We start from the raw sequence: 24,351 nt of genomic DNA, 5'->3' as shown, positions 1-24,351 counted from the left end.
AACTAGAAAATTTAAAGTCATCTTTTATTCCTAAACGTGTTGGGCTGTTTTTTCCCCAAAACCATATGTATTTCCTGCATTTCATAGGGTTTGTAGATGCTGTGATCTGTACCAGCTGTCAGTACAATACACCAGCTGGACATGGCCAGAAAACTTTATGGGTTTCAGTCAACCTCCCATTCTCAGTACCTCTTCTCTGAAAACAACACTGGACTAAAACGCTACCAGAACATCCCACACAGTAGCCTGTGCCCTTTGCACTGTTAGACTTACAAGGAAGAGAAAAACTGGTACCAAGAAATATATCCACAGATAGTTTCAAGTGTTCACTATACAGTGAGAAATTCTAAAACAAACCCTGCAGAGAAAGTTGCCTTGTACTCTGCTGATAACATTTTGGAAGATGTCTCTTTGTTAATGTCTTTATTATTTATGGTGAATATCTACTTGATCACTCAGCCTAGAGCCTCAGGAGGTATTTTTCCCCTGCTAATTTACCTTGAGCACTGGCTACCTACCTGCACAGAATCACAGTATGTTTGGGATTGGAAGGGACCTCAAAAGATCATCCAGTCCAATCCCCCTGTCAGAGCAGGAACACCTAGATGAGGTTACACAGGAAGGTGTCCAGGCAGGTCTTGAATGCCTCCAGAATAGGAGACTCGACAACCCCCCTGGGCAGCCTGTTCCAGTGCTCTGTCACCCTCACCATGAAGAAGTTTCTTCTCAAATTTAAGTGGAACCTCTTGTGTTCCAGTTTGTACCCATTACCCCTTGTCCTATCCTTGGTTGTCAGGGAGAAGAGCCTGGCTCCATCCTCATGACACTCACCCTTTATATATCTGTAAACATTAATGAGGTCACCCCTCAGTCTCCTCTTCTCCAAGCTAAAGAGACCCAGCTCCCTCAGCCTTTCCTCATAAGGGAGATGCTCCACTCCCTTCATCATCTTTGTTGCCCTACGCTGGACTCTCTCCAGCAGTTCTCTGTCCTTCTTGAACTGAGGGGCCCAGAACTGGACACAATATTCCAGATGGGGTCTCACCAGGGCACAGTAGAGGGGGAGAAGAACCTCTCTCAAACTACTAACCACGCCCCTTCTAATACACTCCAGGATGCCATTGACCTTCCTGGCCACAAGGGCACAGTGCTGGCTCATGGTCATCCTGCTGTCCACCAGGACCCCCAGGTCCCTTTCCCCTACACTGCTCTCTAACAGGTCATTCCCCAACTTATACTGGAACCTGGGGTTGTTCCTGCCCAGATGTAAGACTCTACACTTAGGTAGTTTCTCAGCTGAGAGAGGTTCTTAACATTAGACAATAGCATATGCTTTCACCTGTTCTGTTATATTTTAATTGACTAAATTTTGAGGAAGCTATCGGTCCATCATCACTAAGATTCAACATTTAAACAAACATATATGAAAAAAATGAAGTTACAGACATCAGACTTTCAGTCTAGGGAACAGGGTAAAGCTGATTGTAAGGGAAGAAAACAGCCACAGGACATCTGACCACCCTCTGTTTTTTCTCCCTGTAAATCTGCTAATTCCAAGTAACCCTCAGACGATCGAGCTGATGAAACTTGTTTTTGCTCTGCTGACCCAGACCGCTAGCCTACTTCTCTGCAGGTAATAATTCTTCAGTGACAGAAGTAATTTCTCATGCCATAAACAAATCCCTGAAACACCCTCGGAGTAAGAAAAGACACATAGATCTTACTGACATTTTCTGGTCTTTTTACAGCTCGTTCCCTCCCCTTTCTCATCGCCTGTAGGTTTTGAAGGGGATGCAACAGGCATTGCTCTTGCTTCTTATTGCAGTCAGATGAAGACTTCAACTTTGGTTCCAGGCAGGGATGGAGCAGCGCTACCACTTCAGGTTCTGCTGGAGATTAAACCTCTGCGGTCCCAGCAGGACAAGCTAAGGATGTACTGGAGTGAGTTCAGAGAAGGGCAACGAAGCTGGTGAGGGCCAGCATGCCTTCTTACGCCGCAGTAAAGTTCCCTCAGACCAGCTGTCCCACAGGGATCATAGCACACATGGTGGGGACAACTAAGTTTGGTCATTGGTCTTATCCAGCCAATATACACAGAAATTATTTCTCCGCCCAGCTGATACTTCAGTATTTCACCACAACCAAAGTGCTGGGACTCTTTTACAGTTCCATCCCTCTTCTGCCCCCGCAAACAAAGGCAGGAGAATAACCAGTCTGAAGAAGTGGACACCTGTGTAAGATCAGACTTCTCCATGACAGACCCAGTTTTACACAACTAAATAGTTCCTGCAACCAGTCAGATATGGAAGCATCAGCAACAAAATTCTGTCAAATGACTAAATCCTATGAATTATCTCACTTGATATGGGGCTATCAGATTGATAATTGGTACTGAGGGAAACATACAGATCGCTGCCTACCACCAGCAACAACTATGAGATCAATTATGAAGATACATCATAATTCTGCCTTTAGCATCATGTGATTCAGATTTTAAAAAGGCTTTCTTGGCAGCTTCCATCTAATACTATAAATCTAAGCACAGGAATTCTGCACTTCACACTTTCTAACACAGCAAACAATAGTGAAAAGAAACAGATCACTTTACATGCAACATTATCAATTCTGGTTTAAATAGTGGTGGTGTACCCAAGCTTCACATTTTACCTAACGTTCCAGAAATTCAGTAGTCATGTTCAGGTACAGAAAAACTCATATAATAGGCTCACATTATAAGTACATCACAACATCAATTCTTTTCAGCAATACTTCATCCAGTAATATATGCAACTTTGCAGAGAACTCATTCTCCATCTTCATGACTGGTTTGATATAATTTATTTATCTTTGGATTTAGACCTGTGAAATAATTTTCTAGACAGCTGAACCACATTCATCAGAAATGTACGGGTGTTATCAAAAACAACACAAGACATGACATAATCACATATGCACCTTCCCATATCAATCAATTTCACACATTTTCCTTGGACAATATAGACACACACTGCACCATGTGCAAACCCATCCCGTGTAATTGCCCATTACCATCGCAGTGATGGCACGCATCTGAGCAAGCGCAGGGAGAGAAATGCAGGACCTTTCACGTTTCGTTCATAAAATGTTCAGACTTTAATCTACGATAACAAACATGGATTTACAAATATGAATAATTGCTTATGGGCCCCATGGCACAGGGTAATAGTCCAGCTAAAATAAACCTGAACTCAACAGAAGATACTTAGTACACAGACTGCTTTGGTACTGTGTTAGGTTATGCATGCTGTTCTCTCTTACATGCTATAATGATTAATTTAATTTTAACCAACAGGAGACTATTAAAATATATTATATTGATATAGTGACATCAAACAAATATGTCTCCTGCTGAAAAGGGACCAGACTTGCAAGTCTATCAATGTACAAAGATGTGTCTCATACTGTGTGAGTGACTGAAATCGTGCACAAAACTGGTAATTTGCAAACTCTGAACCAAAATCATGTTATGCTGGCTTTCATTTCAAGTTGCACAGGCACCATAGAGATGTCACCTCATGCCTTAACATAGGTTCAGTTAGTCTGGATAATATCCTCTATGTGTTTTGTACCATTGCACTTTCTATGGGCCTGGTAGCATCCAGGAATAGTGTATGTACAAGATCACACAGACTCTTGCTCTCACATTGCCAAGTCCATTCTGTCATCAGCAGCTCCTGTGGTATCAGTGAGGAAGAGTTTTGGAATGTGAGGAAGGTGTTTAGAATAAACACCTTTTAACAGGTATGTATGTTACCTTTGCAAAGACTGTGGTGCCACAAATGGGTACAAGGCAATTGCTTGCTAAGGTGGTTCCTTTGAGGATTTTATTTGGAGACACTAAGAAAAAAGCATTATTCTGGTAATGACAGCACACAGAAGCATCCTCACAAAAAATCTGCCTCATTTTTGATCTATGCGGTTTTCTGGCCTTGTCCTGTCACCATCATCTTCTTTGGTCTCCTGGATGTTATAGGAAAAATCCTTCCACATCCTTAGCACCTTTGACTACTCTAAAAATGAATTAAATGGAAGCTGAAATCATTAGCAGCTTTGGGGAGATGACCCTGCACCTGACAGGACAGAGGACACTGAGGTGAAATCACTGAGGTTGGGGGTTGCCTGTCTGCACGTCTCAGGGGCTGCCATTCGAAGATTTTCTCTGCTCATGACACATCCAGTCCATGCAAGACCACAAGCTCTGTCCCAACCAAGCACATCATTCCTGGAAAATACATCCAAAATCAGCATCCACTGTTTGTCTGACCAGTGTGATTCAGAGCACGTTTTCAAAGGCATGTCCCCAGCAAGATGGATTTGGTTTTCTGCATGATTTGAACTATTATTTTGCCATTCTCAGGGCATGAGTTGAGACGTTATTTAACCCAAAGACTTTCGGCACTGGTACAACATTTGCTGTATCACCAAGGTCCATAATGGGAAGTAAGTTTTAAAATAGCAATGGGAAAAGTCACAGACAGTAGGATTACGTTGCATAAGAATTAACATCACCAGAACCCATGTCTGAGTCTTCCCCCAGCTGGGACATACCAGTAAGGATCAGAGGAACAACCCCTCCCAGGCTGGGACTGCCAGCTGGGGCGTCCTCACAGCTGGTGGCAGGGGCCAGGAGCCAGAGGCAGCTCCCACAGCTGTTCTACACCTAAGCAAAACTGTAAGTTCAGGGCTCTAGCACCCAGTCCTTGCCCTCTTTCCTGACTTTTTTCTTTTCATAATGCTGGTTTTTGACAATCTCCTATAATCCCTTGATTCTGGGGTCCTCCTTGCTGTATTTCTACTTTGGCCCCTTAGGATGAGTCACACAGCCTTGACGTCTCAGAATCACTGTACCACTTAAAAAAAGATAAATAATAAAAATAAAAAAAATATATATATAAACATAGACTTCCTAGGAAAAATACCTCTTGCTACTCCCCATTTTTCTCTAAATATTTCCATGTTGATTCCAAAAATGCAACTGTTCTTAAGAAAGATACAGCTCCAGTCAATAGACTTGAGCAAAAAATAGAGAGACAGTTTCAATTTAAAAAATCCCTCAGAATTATATCAAGCAAAGCCACAATATTATAAGTATTTATGTAGTTTTCATCTTCCTTGCCTGTTCTTACAAATTGTTAAAAACACACATGTGTCTACAGCTCAAAAATGGGTTTTGGCCCTGAATACTGCTTGCACATGTATCTTGGCTTTATGGCAGACAGAATTTATCCTTTTTTATTCTGCTAGCAGATAACTGACTTACCATTGCCATAAAAGGGACAGAGCTTCAAGCACAATACGAAAATTCCAGGAATGTTTGAGTCTACCCTCACTTAGCTGATTTTTCCCTTAATATGTGCACTACGAATACAAAGCATTAATGTACTAATTTTTCTTCAAAGTTTTGGTCTGATTCTTTACACCCCCATAAGTCCACACCAGTGTAATTTTTCAGCCTTATTTGGATTTCATTGCAATCCTAGGATTTGTTTCAATGGTTTTAGATTATCAGATATTTCAACAGAAGTCTTCAGTAGACTAGAAAACGAGTTTTCTTCCACTAGATAAACAACTGGACTAATAAGACTGAAAGCCTTACAATAACAAGTCAGCACATAGCTATCCAGTGAAAATGGGCTAATTTGTTTTATCCCTTAGCTATAACTGAAACATTTGTCATGACCAAAAGAAAAAAAAAGTCTTCTTCATTCCGGTATCTGTACACTAAACTAAGGATCCCATAAATTATCTGTTAAAATAGAACCAGCTAATAAAACAATACATTTTCCCCTAAGTTAGTGATATTTGCATGAAAGATTACATTCTTCACTGTGAATTTCCAACGAGAATATCTACAGAAAGAATCCTTAGGCACAAATAGCATCAAATATACTGATGAATTAAAACACTTTCATCCACCAAGTCATTTAGAAATGCTCTTCCAGGTTCATGCCCCAGTGTTAAGACAATATCCTCAGGTAAAGAAGACCTATGAGGGGAAACCTTGGCTAGAAGGAAGGTTGAGCATCTTGGTGAAACCACAGACCTCCCAGGTAGCCAGAGAGATTATAAATCCCAGAACAGCTGAGACAAACATGGGTGGAGAAAAGGGTGGACACTGCGTTTTAAAGCTGGTAAAGGAGATGCAATGTTGTTGTAGTTGCCTCAAGAAATTTTCTTCTAGCAAACACGAAGGAATACCAGCAGACATCTGTCAGCTTTTAAAAAAAGTTGAACATCTAGACTGATTTGTGGCTTTCATCATATTTCAAATCAGAGATGAAGCACGAAGCCGGCAAACTCCAGCTCTTCAGCACATCTCTTCTGCACCCACTTTAACAGCTGGACAAAGCTCTCTGCTGGGGTGACAAAACCTTACCCAAAAAAGTATTTCTGCTTCCCAGTTGTAGCATTTGAAATGTTCTCGAAGGTATACATTGTTACCTACAGACAGGACAATGGATAGTTTGTCCCACTCCTCATCTAGAAAAAGGCTACATCTCTTCTGAATGCAAAAGACCTAACTCACTAGGTTTTAATTAAAATATTCTAGTTCCTCACGCTAATCCTTGTGTATTAAACTAATTCTTGTATTTATTTTATTACTTTCATAATTTATTCCGCCAGTTCCCTCTCAGCCATGTTGAAAACCTTCATCTCAGAACGCTGCCTCTGTCACTGCTACCAGAGGATGAAAGCCACAAAAAGATGAAAGCAAATGAATTATTACTTTGCAATTTGTTTACTCTGCACCCTTGACAGAAGCACTTTGTGTTTTGTCCTTTACATTGTTCTGTTGAAGATGCACACCCTTCCTCAGACTCTGCAAAAGGCTGTTTGCCAGCAGCAGTAAAGGTGAAGGCAGCAGCAGCGTGTACTGAGAGAAAAGGCAGAGGAAAGGAGGGGAACAGAGGATGTTTAGTAGTTCTTCTCTTGGATCCACCCAAAAAAAAACCCTAACCAGCATAAAATTCCATAAAAGTAGATTATTAACTTTTGCTGAAGACACAGTTACACTTTCTACTAATTAGGCTGGCATAACGTTAATCAGGTTGACACAATGGCAAAGGCCATATCCAGGCCTTTCAGTACTTAAAAGGGTCCTATAAGAATGATGGGGACAGACTTTTTAGCAGGGTCTGTTACAACAGGACAAGGGGTAATGGTTTTAAGCTAAAAGAGGGGCTGGACATGAGGAAGAAATTTTTTGCAGTGAGGGTGGTGAAACACTGTCCCAGGTTGCCCAGAGAGGTGGTAGATGCCCCATCCCTGGAGACATTCCAGGCCAGGCTGGATGGGGCTCTGAGCAACCTGATCTAGTTGCAGATGTCCCTGCTCATTGCAGGGGGTTGGACTAGGTGACCTTTGAAGGTCCCTTCCAACCCAAACTATTCTATGATTCTATGATAATGTTGGAAAATCTTGTGTCATTTATTTCAGAACACATGTGAGGACAGTATCCTTTTGCTACGTTAGATGAAGGTAACATAAGAAAAAATAAAATTAAAAAAAAAAAAACAAAACAGAAACCACATATTTTTCCAACTCTTCTCTGACTTCCTTCATTTCACCTTTGGCCATGTCTTTTTTTATTATCTTGCTGTAATGCAATTCAGGCCAAAAAAAATGAGTGTTTTTTGCAGGCTGTGAGGCAAGGCTGACTCATCTCCACCCCAGCACATTCCCCGGCTCCCGCGGCACCTGCTGCCGGCTCCTGAACCACAGCACCTTGCTTCTGTGCCTGCACCCCTGGCAACATCCCAGCATGGGGATAAAAGCAGGGCTACAATTCTCATCGGAACCCATATGTATGAGTTTTCAGATGCTTGATGACTTGGCAAATCAGAGATGAAAAGGGGTATCTCCTACCACCACCACACACTCAGAGAAGAGGAGTTAATACAACCTTCAGGCTTACAATGGTTTTTGCTCATGTTGGAAATTAAGAGGTTTCCTAAAAAATACATATTTGAGATATTGGATCAATCAAAGTGGTAATAAGTGAATCCAGAGCTCAACACAGTATAGTAGAACTACATCGGACTGGAAGCTGAAATGCTTTTAAGTATGTACAACTGTAGTTTGGTTTTTTTGTTGTTGTTGTTTTTTTTTCCAATTTAGAAAGTTTACCCAAGCTCCTCTTTCTGTAAGAGAACATGTCAAAGTAAAGGAAGATTAAACAGACAGTGTTTTGATCGTTGAAATATTTACTCAAACCTGCTTACTTATATACATATATTTTTCTCAATACTAAATGGAAACTTAAAGCTAAAATGGACATAATTTTTTTCTGATTGAATCTTCGATCATTCTTTGTCTGTTTATACATGCCAGAGGGTAACAACAGACAGTGCTTTTTTGCACTATCTACTTATACTCTTTATGAAGAATACATTTGCCTTCTTTACTGCAAGTCACTTCAGATTAGAATGGCATAATGACAGACATTGGCATACTGACCTTTTAACTTGTTCTGTATTTTACTTCCACATTGTCCAAGATACTACTATATAAAGACTCTTGGAGGGCTAATGCCACATACTTCTCTGATGTATTAAATCACCAAGAATCATTCCAGCCAGTCACAACCCAGAGAAGTGAAAAATTTGTCTTCCCACAAACACTGTTAAATTGCAGCAGTACTTCACATTTTCAGCTGCTTTCTAGAGGCACAGGTTGCTATCCCAGTCACGTCACAGCCCATGCCCAAATTCTTCCCTTTAACCAAATTTTGCAAGGTGTTAAGGGCCTTTGTGATGGTAAAATCAACTGAAATTCTGGGAACTGAGCACTATGTGACTTTTAAACACTGATGAAGTAAGTCAATTTATTCTCATGTTGAGGTTGTTGAATCTTCCTTTGTTTAGTCTAGTTCTATAAAAAGAACAATATTCATAAGCCTATCCCTAGAGATGGTTTCTGATATTTTTAAACAATTGTCTTAGCTGCCTGCAGCGGCTATCCTACATTTCTCTATGTGAACAAGGTAACTGACGGTATATACATCCAGCATAACCTCAGGCATTACATAACCCAGGATTTTATACGCCAAACAGACCAGCTGCTAGGAAACACCACGGCAGTCCTGCAGGCATTTGATACACACAAACGCTCAGAAGCGAAAACTGTGCTACTTGGCATGACGGTCCAGGAACGCAGTTGCGCGTGCTGACGCTCAGCAGCTGGCCGCAGGAACGAAGTTCACCGAGATGAGTCAGGGATGGCTGCTCAGGGAGGCTCAGGGACAGCGTTCTCCAACACAGCTGGCAGCAAACAGGTATGTGTTCCCAAAACAGCCTGCCCTTCTCTCCTGACTCCAGCACCCTGTGCCGTGATGCTGTAGAAGAGGCAGTCAGAAGGAGAGACAGGGAAAGTGGGCAGGAAGGACAGCAGGATGGGATCCTGGGAGCAAAGAGCCATCAGGTTTGTTCCCTTTGCTCCCAGACATGCCCATGCATTTTGCTCTGTACATATATTGAACAAATGACTCCCCACTTGTAGGGGTGGACAGGCAAACCCACGACTGCTGCTTCCCCTGCAAGTGCTCCTCACCTTGGACTGGAAGGCCACCTCCCTGCCCACGCTTTCACGGCCCTCTGTGGTGCACCCTTGGCCATCCCATGTTCTCATACCCCTTCCTGCCAAGCCACCTCTCTCCAAAAGGAAGAAAAGGGAGTGCTGTACTCTTTTTCAGACCCTCTTGCACCCTGCCACAGCCTGACAGGGGAAACCAAACTCCATCTCTTATTCCTCTGTGAAATCTTGTAGCCCAAGAGGTGCTTAACTTACTGGAAGTCATTTGCGTCTCTCCTTCTGGCCCCATTTTCTGAATTGAAGTGACCATATCTCCATCCTGAACTAAAACCCATCACAGTTTGTTAGATGTGCTCTTGGTATTGACAAGTCCTTGAGGACATTCAGGGACAAAGATGTCCAGTAGTCTTAGGGGACAGGTCTCTCAGCATCTAAGACAGTGGCAGCCCTAGACACAAATGGCTGCAGAAGGCAGGTGCCCAACCCAACCTGACTTTATTAGTAAAACCACACCAAGTGAAACGCTGCCAGTCATCCAGACTCAGTCATATGACCTCTCTTCAGTGACACACCAAAAGCCCAAGGCATTTCTTTTATCTGCTCTAGGTTTATCTGCCCTGTACTTATTCATCTCAATAAACTACGTTTTTTAGTGAAAAAGGAACAGCAAATCTGTTCACACTAGTTGGAAGCAATTTATTTTTTTTGCTTTTGGCCTACACTCACACGTCTCTGACTGCAACCCCAAACACAATTTAAAAATAGGATGGGTGACATGGGGAAGGTGTGAAGGTGATACAGCAGAGCTGCCTCTGCCCAGAGATGGACACAGCACCAGTCCCCAGACAGGGCTTACCCAGGGACAGGAACCTCCTGGCCTTCCACCAGTGTGTCCCCAGCTGCCACCACACGCTCGGCTCAAACAGCACTGGTGGAATCAGCATTGTGGAAAAAATTATGCATGCTTTTATCACTGTTTTGGCCTGCCTTCTCCTAGTAGCTGGAGAGAGTTTGCCCTTAGCTTTGGCCCAGCTCCTGTTTTGGCAACACTAAAAGGGGAACAGGAGATGGCTTGGGATCTTGGAGAGACCACTAAGCCCACCACCCATCTAGCAGTAGACAGGGCATCTCCTCCATTCCCATGGCATTACATGGCAGCCAGCGCACTCGCGTCAAAGGCAACTTGCCCTGGGGCTCAAGCACAGCCAGAAGATCTTGCTCTGTTGCAGAAAGCACAAGGACCAGCACTGCAGAGGCAACCACAAGGTACCGAAACATGAAACCAGGATTTCCATGGCATTGTCATCTCTCAACCAAGCAGTACTAATGTTAGGAAATGGACTTTTTTCAAAGGAAATGGCAGCCTGAAGACTGTCAGAAATGAGATCCCCTGCAGAGAACCATCAAAACAAGCTTCTCCTGTAACTGTCTCATGGGAGCAGTGCCTCAAGCCTGACCTGGAAACTTCTTAATCTACTGCCCTGTCTTCCACTCTGCTCTCCTTACAATTTGAAAATTAGTCTTCTGACAAGAACATGGAACAGTACAAAAGCCTAGATTAGCTATAATTAGCATTTTAATTATAATTAGTTGATGTAAAAAACACTGAGCTTCCAGTGCAACATCTGGATGCGTTTTAAAGGTGCCACATTACAACCTGTGGGAGCTGCCATGGAGCAGCTCCCTTTTCTGTACTGAGGCACATGATCCTGACAGTAGCTGGCTCAAGTCTGGCTTTGCTACGTCAAATGCCTCTGTGAGAGCAGACCTTCCAAATCTCCTTGTATGTATTTAATCACAGATATGTCAGTGATAAAAACAATTTTTCACTCTGCCAGCCCTGTTACACTGCAGAACCACCACCCCCAGCACGGCACGAGCTGCTTCTGCTACGTTTGCATTCACAGGCATGATCTCAAGAACCTGCACAACCACAATGCACATATGACGAAACATTTTTTCCTGTGAGGGTGACCAAACACCTGCACAAGTTGCCCAGAGAGACTGAAGAAACTGTGTCCTTGGAGACGTTCGAAAAACTGGCTGGATATGGCTTTGAGCAGCCTGCTGCAGTTGGCCCTGGTCTGTGCAGGGCGTTGGACCAGATGATCTCCAAGGTACCCTCCAGTATCAGTGATTCTGTGATGAAGGCCACAGGACAGTTAAGAATATGAAAAGACTGTGGCTGCACAAATAATACATATATTTTATTTAATCTACCTGATACAAGCTATTTTGGGGAAGGAAAGAACCAGCATCGTATCTTGCAGAACAGCAGTTGCTCCATTCAGCCTATGGCAAACAGTACTGCACAGAACCTTGCCTACCATGCAGTCTTCTGCTAACACAACTCCTCTTTAAATGTAAACAGTGGGAACTAACTCATCTGAGGACAATGTAAGCACTGGGCCAGCTCTGCCAGCTCTCCAAAAACAGAAGAGGTCCTGCCCAGGTGTATAGTGGATCACACCACCCAGCCATGATCACTCAGAGGCATCAGCCTGGCTCAAGGACCTCCAAAGAGAAGCTCCTCAACCACCAGCCACTCCTGGTACACTACAAGCCAACAGCAGCCTCCATCGCCTTTTGGGTAGTTGCTAGTGACAGGCAACAGCGTGGAGCTGGGGACAATGCCAGCAGAACTGAACTGACTGAAAGGCCATCCATGTATGGCTGAAAGTTTATCTAAGGCAACAAAACTGCAAGGACCTCATACTTGTGTTTCCCGGTGGTGCTGATGAGGAACTGTAAATCTGCAGTCAGCATAGCATAGAGAGAATGGTTAATTAGGAGGATAACTTCATAATATAATTAACAGCTCCAGAAATCTTGATTTTGATAGAACAATTTATCCAGTACATTAAAGACATTTCTAAAATAGAGCCTCTTCAGAGTTGCTACAGAAGACCTTCAATTGTGTAACTGATATTAAAATTTGTATCTTCTTTTGATAAGCACATCTTCCCTATGTAGTTTTCTGTCTTTGACATGACTGTCATGATTTTACCCAATTACTTTACAGCACAAGACAAAAGCACATCTCACAAACTGACATTTACACTTCCAGGAATACCAAATTCTGAACTCAAACATGAATAATTTACTTCAAAAGATTTTAATTAATTAAAATTAATTATATCCTGAAAGAAATACAGTTTAATCAGTTTAATGCCACATGATGAGTGAATCGCCTAAGAGGTGCATCACCAAGTGATTTACAGCAGTCACAGTAAGCCTGATTTTATCAGCCTAAGAGCAACAGATAAGACACCAGAAGTTCAATGCATTTCTTACTTCAGCTAAATCAAGGCATACATACTATCCCCATAGTCACACAGAGATAACATAATTCATTATAAAACTTAATTTCATCTGAAACTGCAGAAAAAGAGTTTAAAATCACCATTTCCCATACTTCCTTTACTGATTAAAATGCTAATACAAGATCTTACATTTACAGCAGGAAGTACAACTAAAATCCATCTGCCAGTGCCTACTGAAGAGTTTTCTGCACCCCTGAATTTCACTGCTCCAATATCAACCTAACCAAATGCAAGAAACCAAAGAGACACGAAAAGATGACCTATTTCAAACTATTGTGTCAACTGCCCTTTACTTAGAGGTACAGAGGGAACTGCACAAATACTTCAGGAGCGCCAGGAAAGAGTCCTTTAACTTAAGGACAGCGGATAGCTAATATCTCAGTGATAAAATTAGCTCCCTGAGCAAAACTTTCAGACTACTTGCATACTTTCGATTTTAAATGTCTGTGGCTGAATCTGGCTCCATCGGGAGAGGTGCCAGCACTCAGCTTCAACTAACCATTATCATCGGAATCCTTCCTGCTCTCCAGCCTACTGCCCATCGCGGGGGTCAAAGGCAGCGAGCACCCACTTGGAGTCCAAGCAACCAACCACTTTTTCCTTTCCTTTCCTTTCCTTTCCTTTCCTTTCCTTTCCTTTCCTTTCCTTTCCTTTCCCTTCCCCTCCAGGAAAGCTATTTTTTTTTTCAGTGGAAACACAACTTGCTACTTCTAGGTCCCGGGTGGGTGCGTGCTTTATATTCCCTCCCCAGCCAGCGGCGCTCCTGGCCGACCCGTGGGAGAGCGAAGGGCGGCGGGGCCGGCCCGTCTCCCAGCGCTAACCCGCACCCCACCGCCAGCCCGTGGGGAGGTCGGGGCCCCACGCGCGGTGCCGGCCGCGCCGCCCCGCACCCGCGGAAGGGCAGCCGGGCATCCCCACCAAGCTCACCTGGCCACTCCACCCTTCCGAGAGCGGAGGCCCCGCGCAATTCAGTCAGGGGCAGAGAACAGGAATGGGGGCTCACCGCGCCGATCCCCGCGGGCACCCCGTCCCCTCCCCGCGCGTCCCCGGGAGAGGGTCCCGCGTGGCACCCCGTCGCGCAGCCCGGGGGAGCCGCCCCCCGCGTACTCACCGCGGCAGACACGGCGCTGAGCTCGGCGCTCAGCAGCAGCCCGAAGCCCAGCCAGAGCCGCATGCTGCCGCGCACCGCACCGCGCCGTCGGTCCCTGGGCGGCGGGGCGCCGGCGGCTCAGTGTGGGGCTCCGCGGGGCCGGCCCCACATGCGCGCCTCTCCCCTCCGTGGCGGCCGCGGCGCCTGCAATGCCTCGGGGGCGAGGGACTAGCCGCGCCGTAACCGATGGGCGGCGGCAGCCCCCTCTCCTCCCCCCGGGCGGGGACCCTGGGAGGGCGCAACCTCGCCCGCTCCCCGCCGGGCGCAGTTCCTCCTCCTCCTCCCCGCCGCGGGTGGGTGGCGGGCCGGCGACGGGGGGGTGTGGGCGGAGGGGGGGAGGCGCGCCGCTTCCTCGCCCCAAACTGCCGCTGCCGCCCGGAGGGCACGGTAGCGCGGCGCGCAACGGTGCGGAGCGGGCGCGGAAGGGGCCGGGGCAAGGGAAGGGGCCGGGGACACTGGCTCTGCCCGGCCCGTCGGGGTCCGCGCCCCCGCGGGTAGGTGCGCGCCGGAGGGACGCCGCTAAGCGCGACGCGGGGAGCGGCGCCACCTCTTCTCCCTCCCCGTCCCGGGATCGGCCCGGCCGGTGGGGCCGCTCCCCGCCCCGCCGAGCCCGGAGACCTCCGCCGAGGAGACCGGAGTTACATGCGGGCTCTTCTTTGCCTTGCAGGGGCGGCCGTCCGGCGGGAGGAAACCCTGAGCCGAGCCCACGGACAGGGAAGGAGCGAAAATGGACATCTCGCAGCTTCCCAGCGCACGTATTTTTGTTTGTCAGTAAGTAATTCCGCTCGGCAGGCTTTTGGAAATAACTCCTTTAAAGTGGTATTGTCACCTTTAACTGCAGAGTTTCATCACGTGCTTGTTTTGTGCTGGCTTAAAACAATCTTGTGCTTATTCACCTTTCCCTGCAGGGATCTGGGGCTTCTGCTGATCCTGATGGAAGTCGTGCTGTCAGCCGTCAAAGTGGATGCTGTAAGTAAAATGTCTCGGGACTTTTACTGAGGAGAGAGGGGGGGGAAAGCAGTTTCCTTGGTACTAGAAAGTGAGGAACTGCTTTTTCTTTTGCTGGATGGCTTATCTATCATTCGGTTAAAAGAAACAACCAACAAATCATCTCTGCAAGCTTTACAGATTACTCCCTTCGACAAAATGATCTTTAGCAGAGAAGCATAAGGCTTCAGTGTCAGGTTGTTGGAAGTATTCCTCTATTACTTTTGCACAGATGGGGCAATTTGTTAAAGTGATAGCAAAGGAAGCCCCACAGCTGCTTCATTTTCATAAGAAAAGCACCAAAAATACAGTACTATAGGTACCAGAGACTACTTTGGAGAAGTTAACCTGCTGATGAAGTATCTTTAGTTAAGTACAGACCTCGTCTGAGGACTGAGAAGTTGAAGCTATGGCTTATTTTTACAAACCATAGGCATGTTTATAAATAAATTCTTGTTTAAATTAAATTGTTAATTCAAAAAATAGGTAAGTTAGGTGCTATATGGGTGACTGTGTCTATCCACTTGAGGTGTTGACGTAAACAGAAGTTATTAAACTCTTGGGTCATTGCCTCAAGGATGTGAAGGAAATGAGTGATAACATACAGGAGAGTGTAACATTTGGGTGTTACAAAGCTTGCTGAATTTAATGGAAAGATTGTCATTAACGTGAGTAAGCTCTGGATCAGGCCTGAATACAGCAGACTGACAGGTTGCTAAGACATGGTTTGTGGCTGCATTGGTCAGCCACCAAGTGTGGGTAATGTGGTCACGTGCAAGTGGGACTCTGGTTACATTATTTTCAAAAGCTATCCTACTCATATGTTAATCCTACTGTCTGCAACTCTCACCCCTTTTTTATGACTTTGTACTCCTCATAGATATCTGATGTGGTTACATCTTTGTGGTGAGATGGCATAATATGTTAAGGAATGGGAAGTACTAGGGCTTTTGCAGCAGGGGTTGTGACGCATGACAATTCTGCACTCAAGCTGCAGCTGGCAGGGAGAGTTTGCTTGTGGGTCTGCATGGCTGGTTGGTCTCTTCACATTGTGGCTGAGCAAGAGGTGGCGGGCTGGGGACCAACAGCCCCATGGGAAGGGACACAAGCGAGGACCTCGAGTGTCACGTGCTACATTTCTTTGCCATGTTTTCATAGACGCATCATTCTGCTGAGTAGCACTAAACGGACCGCGTGCTATTGAAACCAGAGCAGGCTGGTGATAACGCGAGTGTTCTAGGCCAAGTAATGACATCACTGGGATCAGTTGACATAAAAAGGCGGCATTTTTGGTATGATTCTTCCTTTGAAGAAGTTGTGCTGTGGCGTGCGTAGCATGATACCTGAGCTTCAGCTGTAGCTTTGCTAATTCATTCTCCTTCATGTTCTTGCTTGTAGACTGCAGGCTGTGGCGTTAATGCAGAGCTATACTGAAGAGGTGTTGGAGCTGCATCAGTTAGTGGGTGCAGTCTGGTCATGGCTGCTTGAATTGCCACATGCTGGTTTTCCCAGAGTATCTTGGAAGAGAAAATTGGCCTGCTTGGAGGTCTGATTTCCCTGATTTAACAGTTCCTAAGGTGGGGGCTGCATAGGAGATGGAACACTCCAATGAACGCGAGTGGGAAAGTTTGGTCACGTTTCCATGAAAAACTAGAGCTTCATTGCCACCAAAATATTTATCCCATTTTCCACCTATATGCCACTCCCTTCCCTTGGCCAGCACACATCTTTCTGTAGTCGTGTGGTGAACTGAATTGGAAAATTACTTGTTTAAACTAATCAGTCTCAAGTAGAGAAGAGGGGTGAGAGCTAACTTCAGCCTGGATCAGATCACTACTTGTATTCATAAAAACTTGGGCTGGCACAGGACTGGGAGTAGGCAGCTGGGGGTGAGAGAAGCAGAGGGCTTGCTCCTTGTGGTGACAGCTCTGGTCAAGTGTGTTTGCAAAGTGACAAAGTATGAGAAGCAGCAGCACCTGAGTAATGGCAGGTGCAGTCCTATTCTTTATATTGTAATCCTGTTTGTCACATTGAACCTTCTACTATTTGTTACACAGATAAATGTGCTTATGTTATGAAGTGCCTTATTAGCTTTGATTTAAAAAATACTGTGAATGAGTGAAGTTTATGGGACTAGACCTTAAAAGTCATGGTTCTGCCTGTAATGAGACAAGCAGAGCAGCTGAGCTTGACAGCCATATATACGTGAATGACTAACAGCTGCTAGAGATAAGTGGTGTTATATGAGTGAAAATGCATATAGGAAGAAGCCGGGATGAGATTAAGGAGAAAGCCAGAAAGGAGGGAGAGAGAAAGAGGGGAAATTGGAGCATTTGAATGGAAGTCTTGCCTGGCAGACTGCTGTGAGCTGTTAGGGAGACAGATGTTTCTCAGTAGAGAAAGAAGCGAGAGGAAGAACAAGGAGGATGTTTAGGTTATCTGAGGATTGGGGAAGAAGAAATGGTGCCTTTGGGGAGAGGAGAGGATGCTGGTTGCAGGCTTGAAGAGAGTTAAGGAAGAGTCCCTGGATGGAGATGCAAGGAGAGACAGCCAGATGGAGTGGATCAGGCTCCAGTTATCTTTAGCGCTTTTTGGCATACACTGGCAATGTTAAAGCCCCCAAATAACTTCGGAACTATTCTAAATTGTAGATTTAAATCTTCATCTGGCTTAAATAAATTTAAGTTGTGTTAAATACCCAAAGTTTGGCCAAGTTTGCAGATTTCTTCTCCCTCTTTCTCTCTCTGCAAATATATTGCATCCAAAATATAATCCTAGGATTTGTTTATTTTCTTTTCAGAGAGGATATATCATTTGATAATGCTGATTTTTTTTCTTCCTTTTGTCTTTCCCAAAGCACACCTCTTCCTAAGTAGTTTTCATAACTTTACTGATGCCCCCTTAGTAAATACTTTAAACTGTCCCTAAGGAAAATAACTTTTTTAAAAAAGCTATATTCTGATGGGAGCAATGGAATCCCAGAAAAGAAGAGAATGATTGTCAGATAAAAGAAAGAAACCAAAGTAAGAGAGAACAAGTTAGAATAACATTTGCAAAAATACCTACAAGTAAGAGATGATAGCTGCCGTATAAAAATGAGAACATACATAGATATGTAGAGAGGTTTATGTAGAAAGAAAATAGAATCGAAGTAATGCATGAGATAAAATTCTCATGGCTTCAGTGACATTGTAAGGGATATATTAGGGGGAATGTCATCAAGGTGGAGAAGCAGTAATTCTTAAAAAAAGAGGATAAAGCCAACAATGATATGTACTTCTTTCTATAGACTTCATCGTGAAATCAAATTGCTGACATGGGTGCCTGAGTTATTGCTTTAAGTTAAAATGTGTCAATGCTCTGTGGCTATCTTACATCCAGGTTTTCCCAGATGGGGCCTGTTTTATTCCATCTGGAAAATTTTGTCTGGTTGAAACTGGAGGACTTTTTACGTTAACGCAGGATTTCCAGGATGAAAGAAGCCAGGGTGGAGTAATCACCTGCTGAGCATGTCCACTGTGAACACATTCATTAAGATCACAGTGTGCAAAATGAGATAGTTACAGCATGCATGCTGCCCAGGTGATCTAGGAATGAGTCGTCAATCTGATGTATTGATTTCTTCTGCTGGATTACTTAGTGCATGAAAAGTAAACGTCTCTTCCTGGAAATACCAGACCCCCTACCTGCGCACTGCTTCAGAAGGGATAGGTGAGGAAGGAGAGGAGGTGGGGTAGCCATGTATGTTAGGGAGGGTTTTGATTGTTTGGAACTTGAGGAGGGTGATGATAGGGTTGAGTGTCTATGAGAATAAAGGAGAAGGGCAAAAAGGTGGACATCCTGGTGGGGGTCTGTTGGAGGATGAAGAGGCAGACAAAATATTTTGCAGGAGCTGGGAAAAGTCCCCCGATCACTAGCCCTTGTTCTTATGGGGGACTTCAACTTACCAGATGTCTACTGGAAGTACAACACAGCAGAGAGGAAGCAGAGCAGTCTAGGAGGCCTCTGGAGTGTATGGAAGACAACTTCCTAACACAGCTGCTTAGTGAGCCTACCAGGGAAGGAGCCCCCCTGCATCTGTTGTTTGTGAATAGAGAAGGGCTCGTGGGCAATGTGGTGGTTGGAGGTCGCCTTGGGTATAGTGATCATGAAATGATTGAGTTGCGCCAAGGAAGGTTTAGATTGGATATTAGGAAAAAATTCTTCACAGAAGGGATTGTCAGGCATTGGAACAGGCTGCCTAGGGAAGTGGTGGAGTCACCATCCCTGGAGATGTTTAAAAGGTGTTTAAAAGGCATTTAGATGAGGTTCTTAGGGACATGGTTTAGTGCTACAGTTAGGTTAGGTTATAGTTGGACTCGATCCTGAGGGTCTCTTCCAACCACAATTATTCTATGATTCTATGAATAGCTCTACCTAGGAGATCCCCCAAAAAGAAAAGTCACAATCCTATTAGTGTACAGTTTGATTCATCTTTGAGTCAGAATTGTGATCTGTGAGAAAATAGGGCAGAATAATAATACCTTGCAAAAAAAAACAGTACATTGAGGAGCCTCTGGGGATATCTTGCCACTTTATTCAAAATTTCTGTGAACCCTGAAAGAATTTGGGTAGTGCAGAGAGGCCTCTTTCTACCTTCAGTCATGGAGCTGTGAAGAAAGAACTATGAGAAGTCCTGAGTGAAGGAGGTGGCATCCAGGCAGCTACATGAGGTAAAACCCCTTGGTTTCACTGACACCACCAGCCGTGCCTTGGTCTGCAGTGATGAGGATCATGGTGTGCATCATGCTGCAGATGGGCAGTAAGGCAGGATTTTTGATTTTTCTTTTATCAGAACCAGGATTTCACCTGTCAGCCTCGTACAATGTAAGGCAGACTAACACACTCACTGCAGGTATTGCATACATGGAAATGTAGTCATATGGTTCATAGATTTAGATTCCTTATTTCTAGTCCTTTCTTTCTTGTATGCTGTCTGCTCCATTCACCAATAAGAGAGTTCCCTTAAATGTCTCTTTCCCTTGTTATTCCTCAAATTCTTCCTGGAAATTCTTTTTTGCTGCCACGCCTATGAAACCAATATGCTTCTTAACTTCTGATTAATTAATCTCTATTCCTAGGATGATTTCTTTAAAGGTGATTTCAATTATGTCTGTGTGGATTAGAGACACTTTTGTTTATGAACAGCCATATCCTAACACTGATTCAAGTTGTTCACTCAGGAACTAAAGACAGGTTGCACCAAAAGCAATATATTGTGTCTCCCTGGAATCAGCAGTGAGGAGGAAGACGTTCTTATGTGTGTCCATGTTCTTTATTCTCTCAGTGCAAAGCCACACAGAGATTTGTTACACGCTTTTTCTTGTGAGGAGATCAGAAGCATGCTCAATGAATAATATATTCAGAGGAATATTCTTAGAGTTATTCTTAGAGTTATTAAATGGCATATCATATAGTCATGTTGCATTTGACAGGAGAAGAGATGGAGTTTTGTCAGCTTCCCGTAGTTCTTAGAGGCTAAAATGTTGATACTGAGAGACAAGTAAACTATCATGTAACAAAATGATCTTGTTATTTTTGTCACCTTACTCTGAAAGTAGCTGAATCAGTTTCAAAAATTCAGCATCACTTTTCCTTGAGCTTTCAAAGTAGCACATCTGGGTTTTATTGTGTAGTAATTGCACCACAGGAAGTCTTTATGCATTATGGTACTAAATCTACCACGTATTTTTAAAAATTTTATGCAAAAAACATTATTTATAAGTCCAAACAGATTTGCCTTACCCAAAATGTAAAGCTGTGTTGCAGCTTATTCAGTTATACTATAAGCAAACACGTTTGTTGTAAACATTTTAATTCAGTAGTTAAGATCAGAGTTTGTATTAGTGGCTCTTTTTTTTTGTTGTTTTCTTTTTGCAGTGATTAATTTCTTGTTTGGGACCAGACTATTCTTTATTAGTTCATTGCTTTTGTTTTTCCAAGCCAAAAACTGGTCAAGGAGTGGAACATTCTTTGTATTGTATTATACCGATCCAAGATCTTAGGAGCGTTCAAAGTTAATTTAGTAGCTTACAGTTAAGATATCTTTGCTTGCCAAAGAAGGCAGCTTTTCTCCTCTAACCCCCTCTCCCTTAGGAAACTAATGCCTTGCCCTATTCACAGTACCTTGTTTGCTCCTAAGGAGCAAAAAGCACAGTGAAATCTGCGGTATTTCCTGATGTTTATCAACAGTTACTTTCGTTAAAATGGCAGCAGCTAGTTGACAGCAGCAGTTGACTCAGCTCGCAGTGAAAGTATGTGATTTTTATCATGCAAATATTTCTGAGTGACTAAGGACCAACATTGTTGATTTTCATGTGCTCTCTTTTGTCCATTTGGAAGCTGAATGTGCTGGTGTGAATCCCGGCCATGCAAGGGTAGCTCCTTGTTTTCAGACCCTAGAAATGATGTGTAGCAAGGGAAAACCTCTTGCAGAGAAGTTAATGAGCAAACTTGCCATTGCATGAGTAATTGCACATAGTTCAGCTGGATCATGTTTTTGCAGCACAGTTTGATCTCTTCAATAGTTATGGTATTTGACCAGGCTACTTCATCTTCCAAACACTTGTGGTTTTGCACCATCTTTCAGCTTCTGCTTTTGCACATCCCAGGAATGAGGGGAGATGCAGATGCTGTTGATGCAGCAGCAGTGCAGCAGCCAGGAGTTGGAGACTGGGGTGGAGAGGCATGTAGGGTCTTTGCCCTCCTGGCACATCCCTGGAGCAGCAGTGGGTCCAGGGGTGGTGACTGGGGCCAGACACAGCCCTGGAGAGCTGGGCAGGGCCATAGGGATGGATGGACCCAGGCCAGGCTGGAGTGTTGGCCCACAGGTGGGGTCAGGGAGGCCCATGGCAAGGTACAGGCATAGAATCATAGAACAGAATCATAGAATCTTTTTGGCTGGAAGAGACCTTTAAGAACATCAAGTCCAACCATTAACCTAGCACTGCCAAGTGAACCAGTGAACCATGTCCCTAAGAACCTCATCTATACGTCTTTTAAACCCCTCCAGGGATGGTGACTCAACCACTTCCCTGGGCAGCCTGTTCCAATGCCTGACAACCCTTTCCATGAAGAATTTTTTCCTAATATTCAATCTAAACCTCTCCTGGCACAACTTAAAGACATTTCCTCTCATCCCATCACTTGTTATTCAGGAGAAGAGACCAACCCACTCCATGCTACAACCTCCTTTCAGGTGGTTGCAGAGAGCGATAAGGTCTCCCCTCAGCCTCCTCTTCTCCCAGCTGAACAGCCCCAGTTCCCTCAGCTGCTCCTCATCAGACTTGTGCTCCAGACCCCTCACCAGCTTTGTTGCCCTTCTCTGAACTCGCTCCAGCACCTCAGTGTCTTTCTTGCAGTGAGAAGCCCAAAGCTGAACAAAGTATTTGAAGTGCGACCTCACCAGCGCTGAGTACAGGGGGATGGTCACTTCTCTATTCCCTCTGGCCACACTATGTCTGATACAAGCCAGCATACCCAGAGTTTGGCCCGAGCTCACAAGCCTCTGGTGAGCTGAGGGGGAAGCCCCACTTCTCACGGCTGTTTTCCCACACAGCTCGATTCACACCCCTCTGCAAGGGGCGGCTGCGCAGCTGCACGGGGGCCTGGCCCTGCGCCCGGGCAGCCGGTCCTGGGGCTCCCCTGGGGCGGGACGGGGAGCGGGGCCTGAGGTGGCCAGTGGGCCCTGGTGCAGCCCGGCAAGCCAAGGGGTGGCCATGGGGCAGGAAACAGGCACACTGGAAAAGCAGATGTGCAGGCTTAGAATTCGGTGGAGATTTTGGGAAATTAGCATTTTTTTAGGAGGGCCGGGACAGAATTTCAAAATTGACCAAAGCCTTCCGTATATATTTTTTGTCAAGAAAAAAAAAAAGTTTCAATGTAAATTTACCAGTGAGTTCTATTTTGATTCTAGACATGCGAGATAGAAGAACATTTAGATCATATATGTTATTAAGCATGTATGCTTACTGGGATATTTCAGGCATCCTTTTTTTTTTCTGAAATGATCCCAACCTTTGTTTTTAAGGAGCTTTCTGAAGTCAGCAAGTAAAGATCATTCAGATAAATAGGGCTTGGCTTAATTTTGGCAGGTCTTAGCTGTAGATCATGCCCACACCTCCTCTCACCATTGGCTGATGGAGCCAAGTAATAAATTCTTTATTCTGACTATACTTTTCCTTTATATTTCACAAGGTTTTTAAAGGTTCTTTGCTTTTCAAAATTACCTTCTGACTATATAATCAGGCTGGGATGTCAGGCAAAACGAAATATTTTGGAGACATCACAAACCCGTCCATTTGTCCTATTATACAAGTGGGTGGTTTATTTTTGTTGGTTTTTGTTGTTGTTTTGCTTGCGTCGTTAGAAAACAACTAACTGCCTCAGGTTTAAGCTTTGTCTCAAAGCGCAGCTCTGAGCTCGGGAGTGTTTACACCCAACACAGCTCCCGGAGCTTGTGCACCGCCATCGGTGCCAGGTGTGGCGGGCAGAGCGGCGCGGCTGTCCCTCTGTCCTTCTGTCCATCCTCGTGAGGCCATGGCTCCTGGCTCAGCAGGAAGCTGACTGCCTCGCTGCACACCCCGGCCTCCTGCGGAAACGCAAGCTTGGAAACAAACCTGCTCTTCATCGGGGATTAAAAAAAAATAAAAAAATAAAAAAAAGGAAAAGAAAAAGAGAAGCATCTGTACGAATTGGCGATTTGCTGTCTGTGCCTTGGGAGTCTCTGTTGTCAGGTCCTGCCCTTGCAGCTGTGAGGAGCAGAATCGTTTCTTAAGGTAGGGGCTGGAAACTGGGAAAGCTTAGGAGGCTTTCGCCATCGCACTTGTGTGTGCGTCGCTCTCAGCACAGTGTTGGCCCCTACTGCCCTGCCTGTGCAATCCCTGGACTTGCTGCAAACAGATGAGGAAAGGCATTTTCACATTCAAGCTGCAGCCTCGCCAGCCCCGCGTAATTGATGTTCAGCCACCTGGTCCGAGTCTCGCAGCACCCCGAACACGTGTGCGGAGACCCGGGGAGCGACTCCGGGAGGAGAGCGGAGCCGCTCACCGGGGCTGCCGGCGTGTCCCGGGCAGCGAAGGGAGTGGGCAGAAAGGAATGCCGCTCCTGCACAGGGCTGGGAATAGCCGCTGGGGCCGCGGAGCATGGGAAGCCTGCATATCTCCCCGAGCCGGCAGCCAGGGAAACAGTCTGCTGGAAACGGCCCAAACGTCTCTGCATGACACTTGGAAAATCTTGAGTGACGCTGGCTGGAAGAAGGAAGTGAACGGGGAAACTTCAGTG

General features: G+C 44.9%; 2 protein-coding genes across 3 annotated transcripts in view; one reads left to right on the top strand and one right to left on the bottom strand.

Moving 5' to 3' along the window:
* The window catches only part of COL4A1 (collagen type IV alpha 1 chain), a 129,165-nt gene extending 114,871 nt beyond the window's left edge, over nt 1–14,294 (bottom strand). Inside the window, exon 1 of the mRNA XM_082043571.1 lies at nt 14,005–14,294. Within this exon, the coding sequence (XP_081899697.1) occupies nt 14,005–14,067 (63 nt within the window). The 5' untranslated portion in view covers nt 14,068–14,294. The remainder of the gene's footprint in view (nt 1–14,004) is intronic.
* Nucleotides 14,295–14,382: 88 nt separating this feature from the next.
* Nucleotides 14,383–24,351, top strand: part of COL4A2 (collagen type IV alpha 2 chain) — a 148,097-nt gene continuing 138,128 nt past the window's right edge. The window contains exons 1-3 of one of the 2 annotated variants that reach the window (XM_082043569.1): nt 14,383–14,537; nt 14,711–14,814; nt 14,952–15,012. In XM_082043569.1, coding sequence (XP_081899695.1) covers nt 14,771–14,814; nt 14,952–15,012 — 105 coding nt within the window. In that variant the 5' untranslated portion in view covers nt 14,383–14,537; nt 14,711–14,770. Of the gene's footprint in view, nt 14,542–14,710; nt 14,815–14,951; nt 15,013–24,351 lie in introns of both variants that reach the window. The other variant, XM_082043570.1, reaches the window with a different exon arrangement.

This window comes from Streptopelia decaocto (genome assembly GCF_964273445.1).
Source record: "Streptopelia decaocto genome assembly, chromosome: 1".
NCBI lineage: Eukaryota > Metazoa > Chordata > Aves > Columbiformes > Columbidae > Streptopelia > Streptopelia decaocto.
Note: the sequence above shows the minus strand (reverse complement) of the source record. Positions and strands in the feature narration are given on the sequence as shown.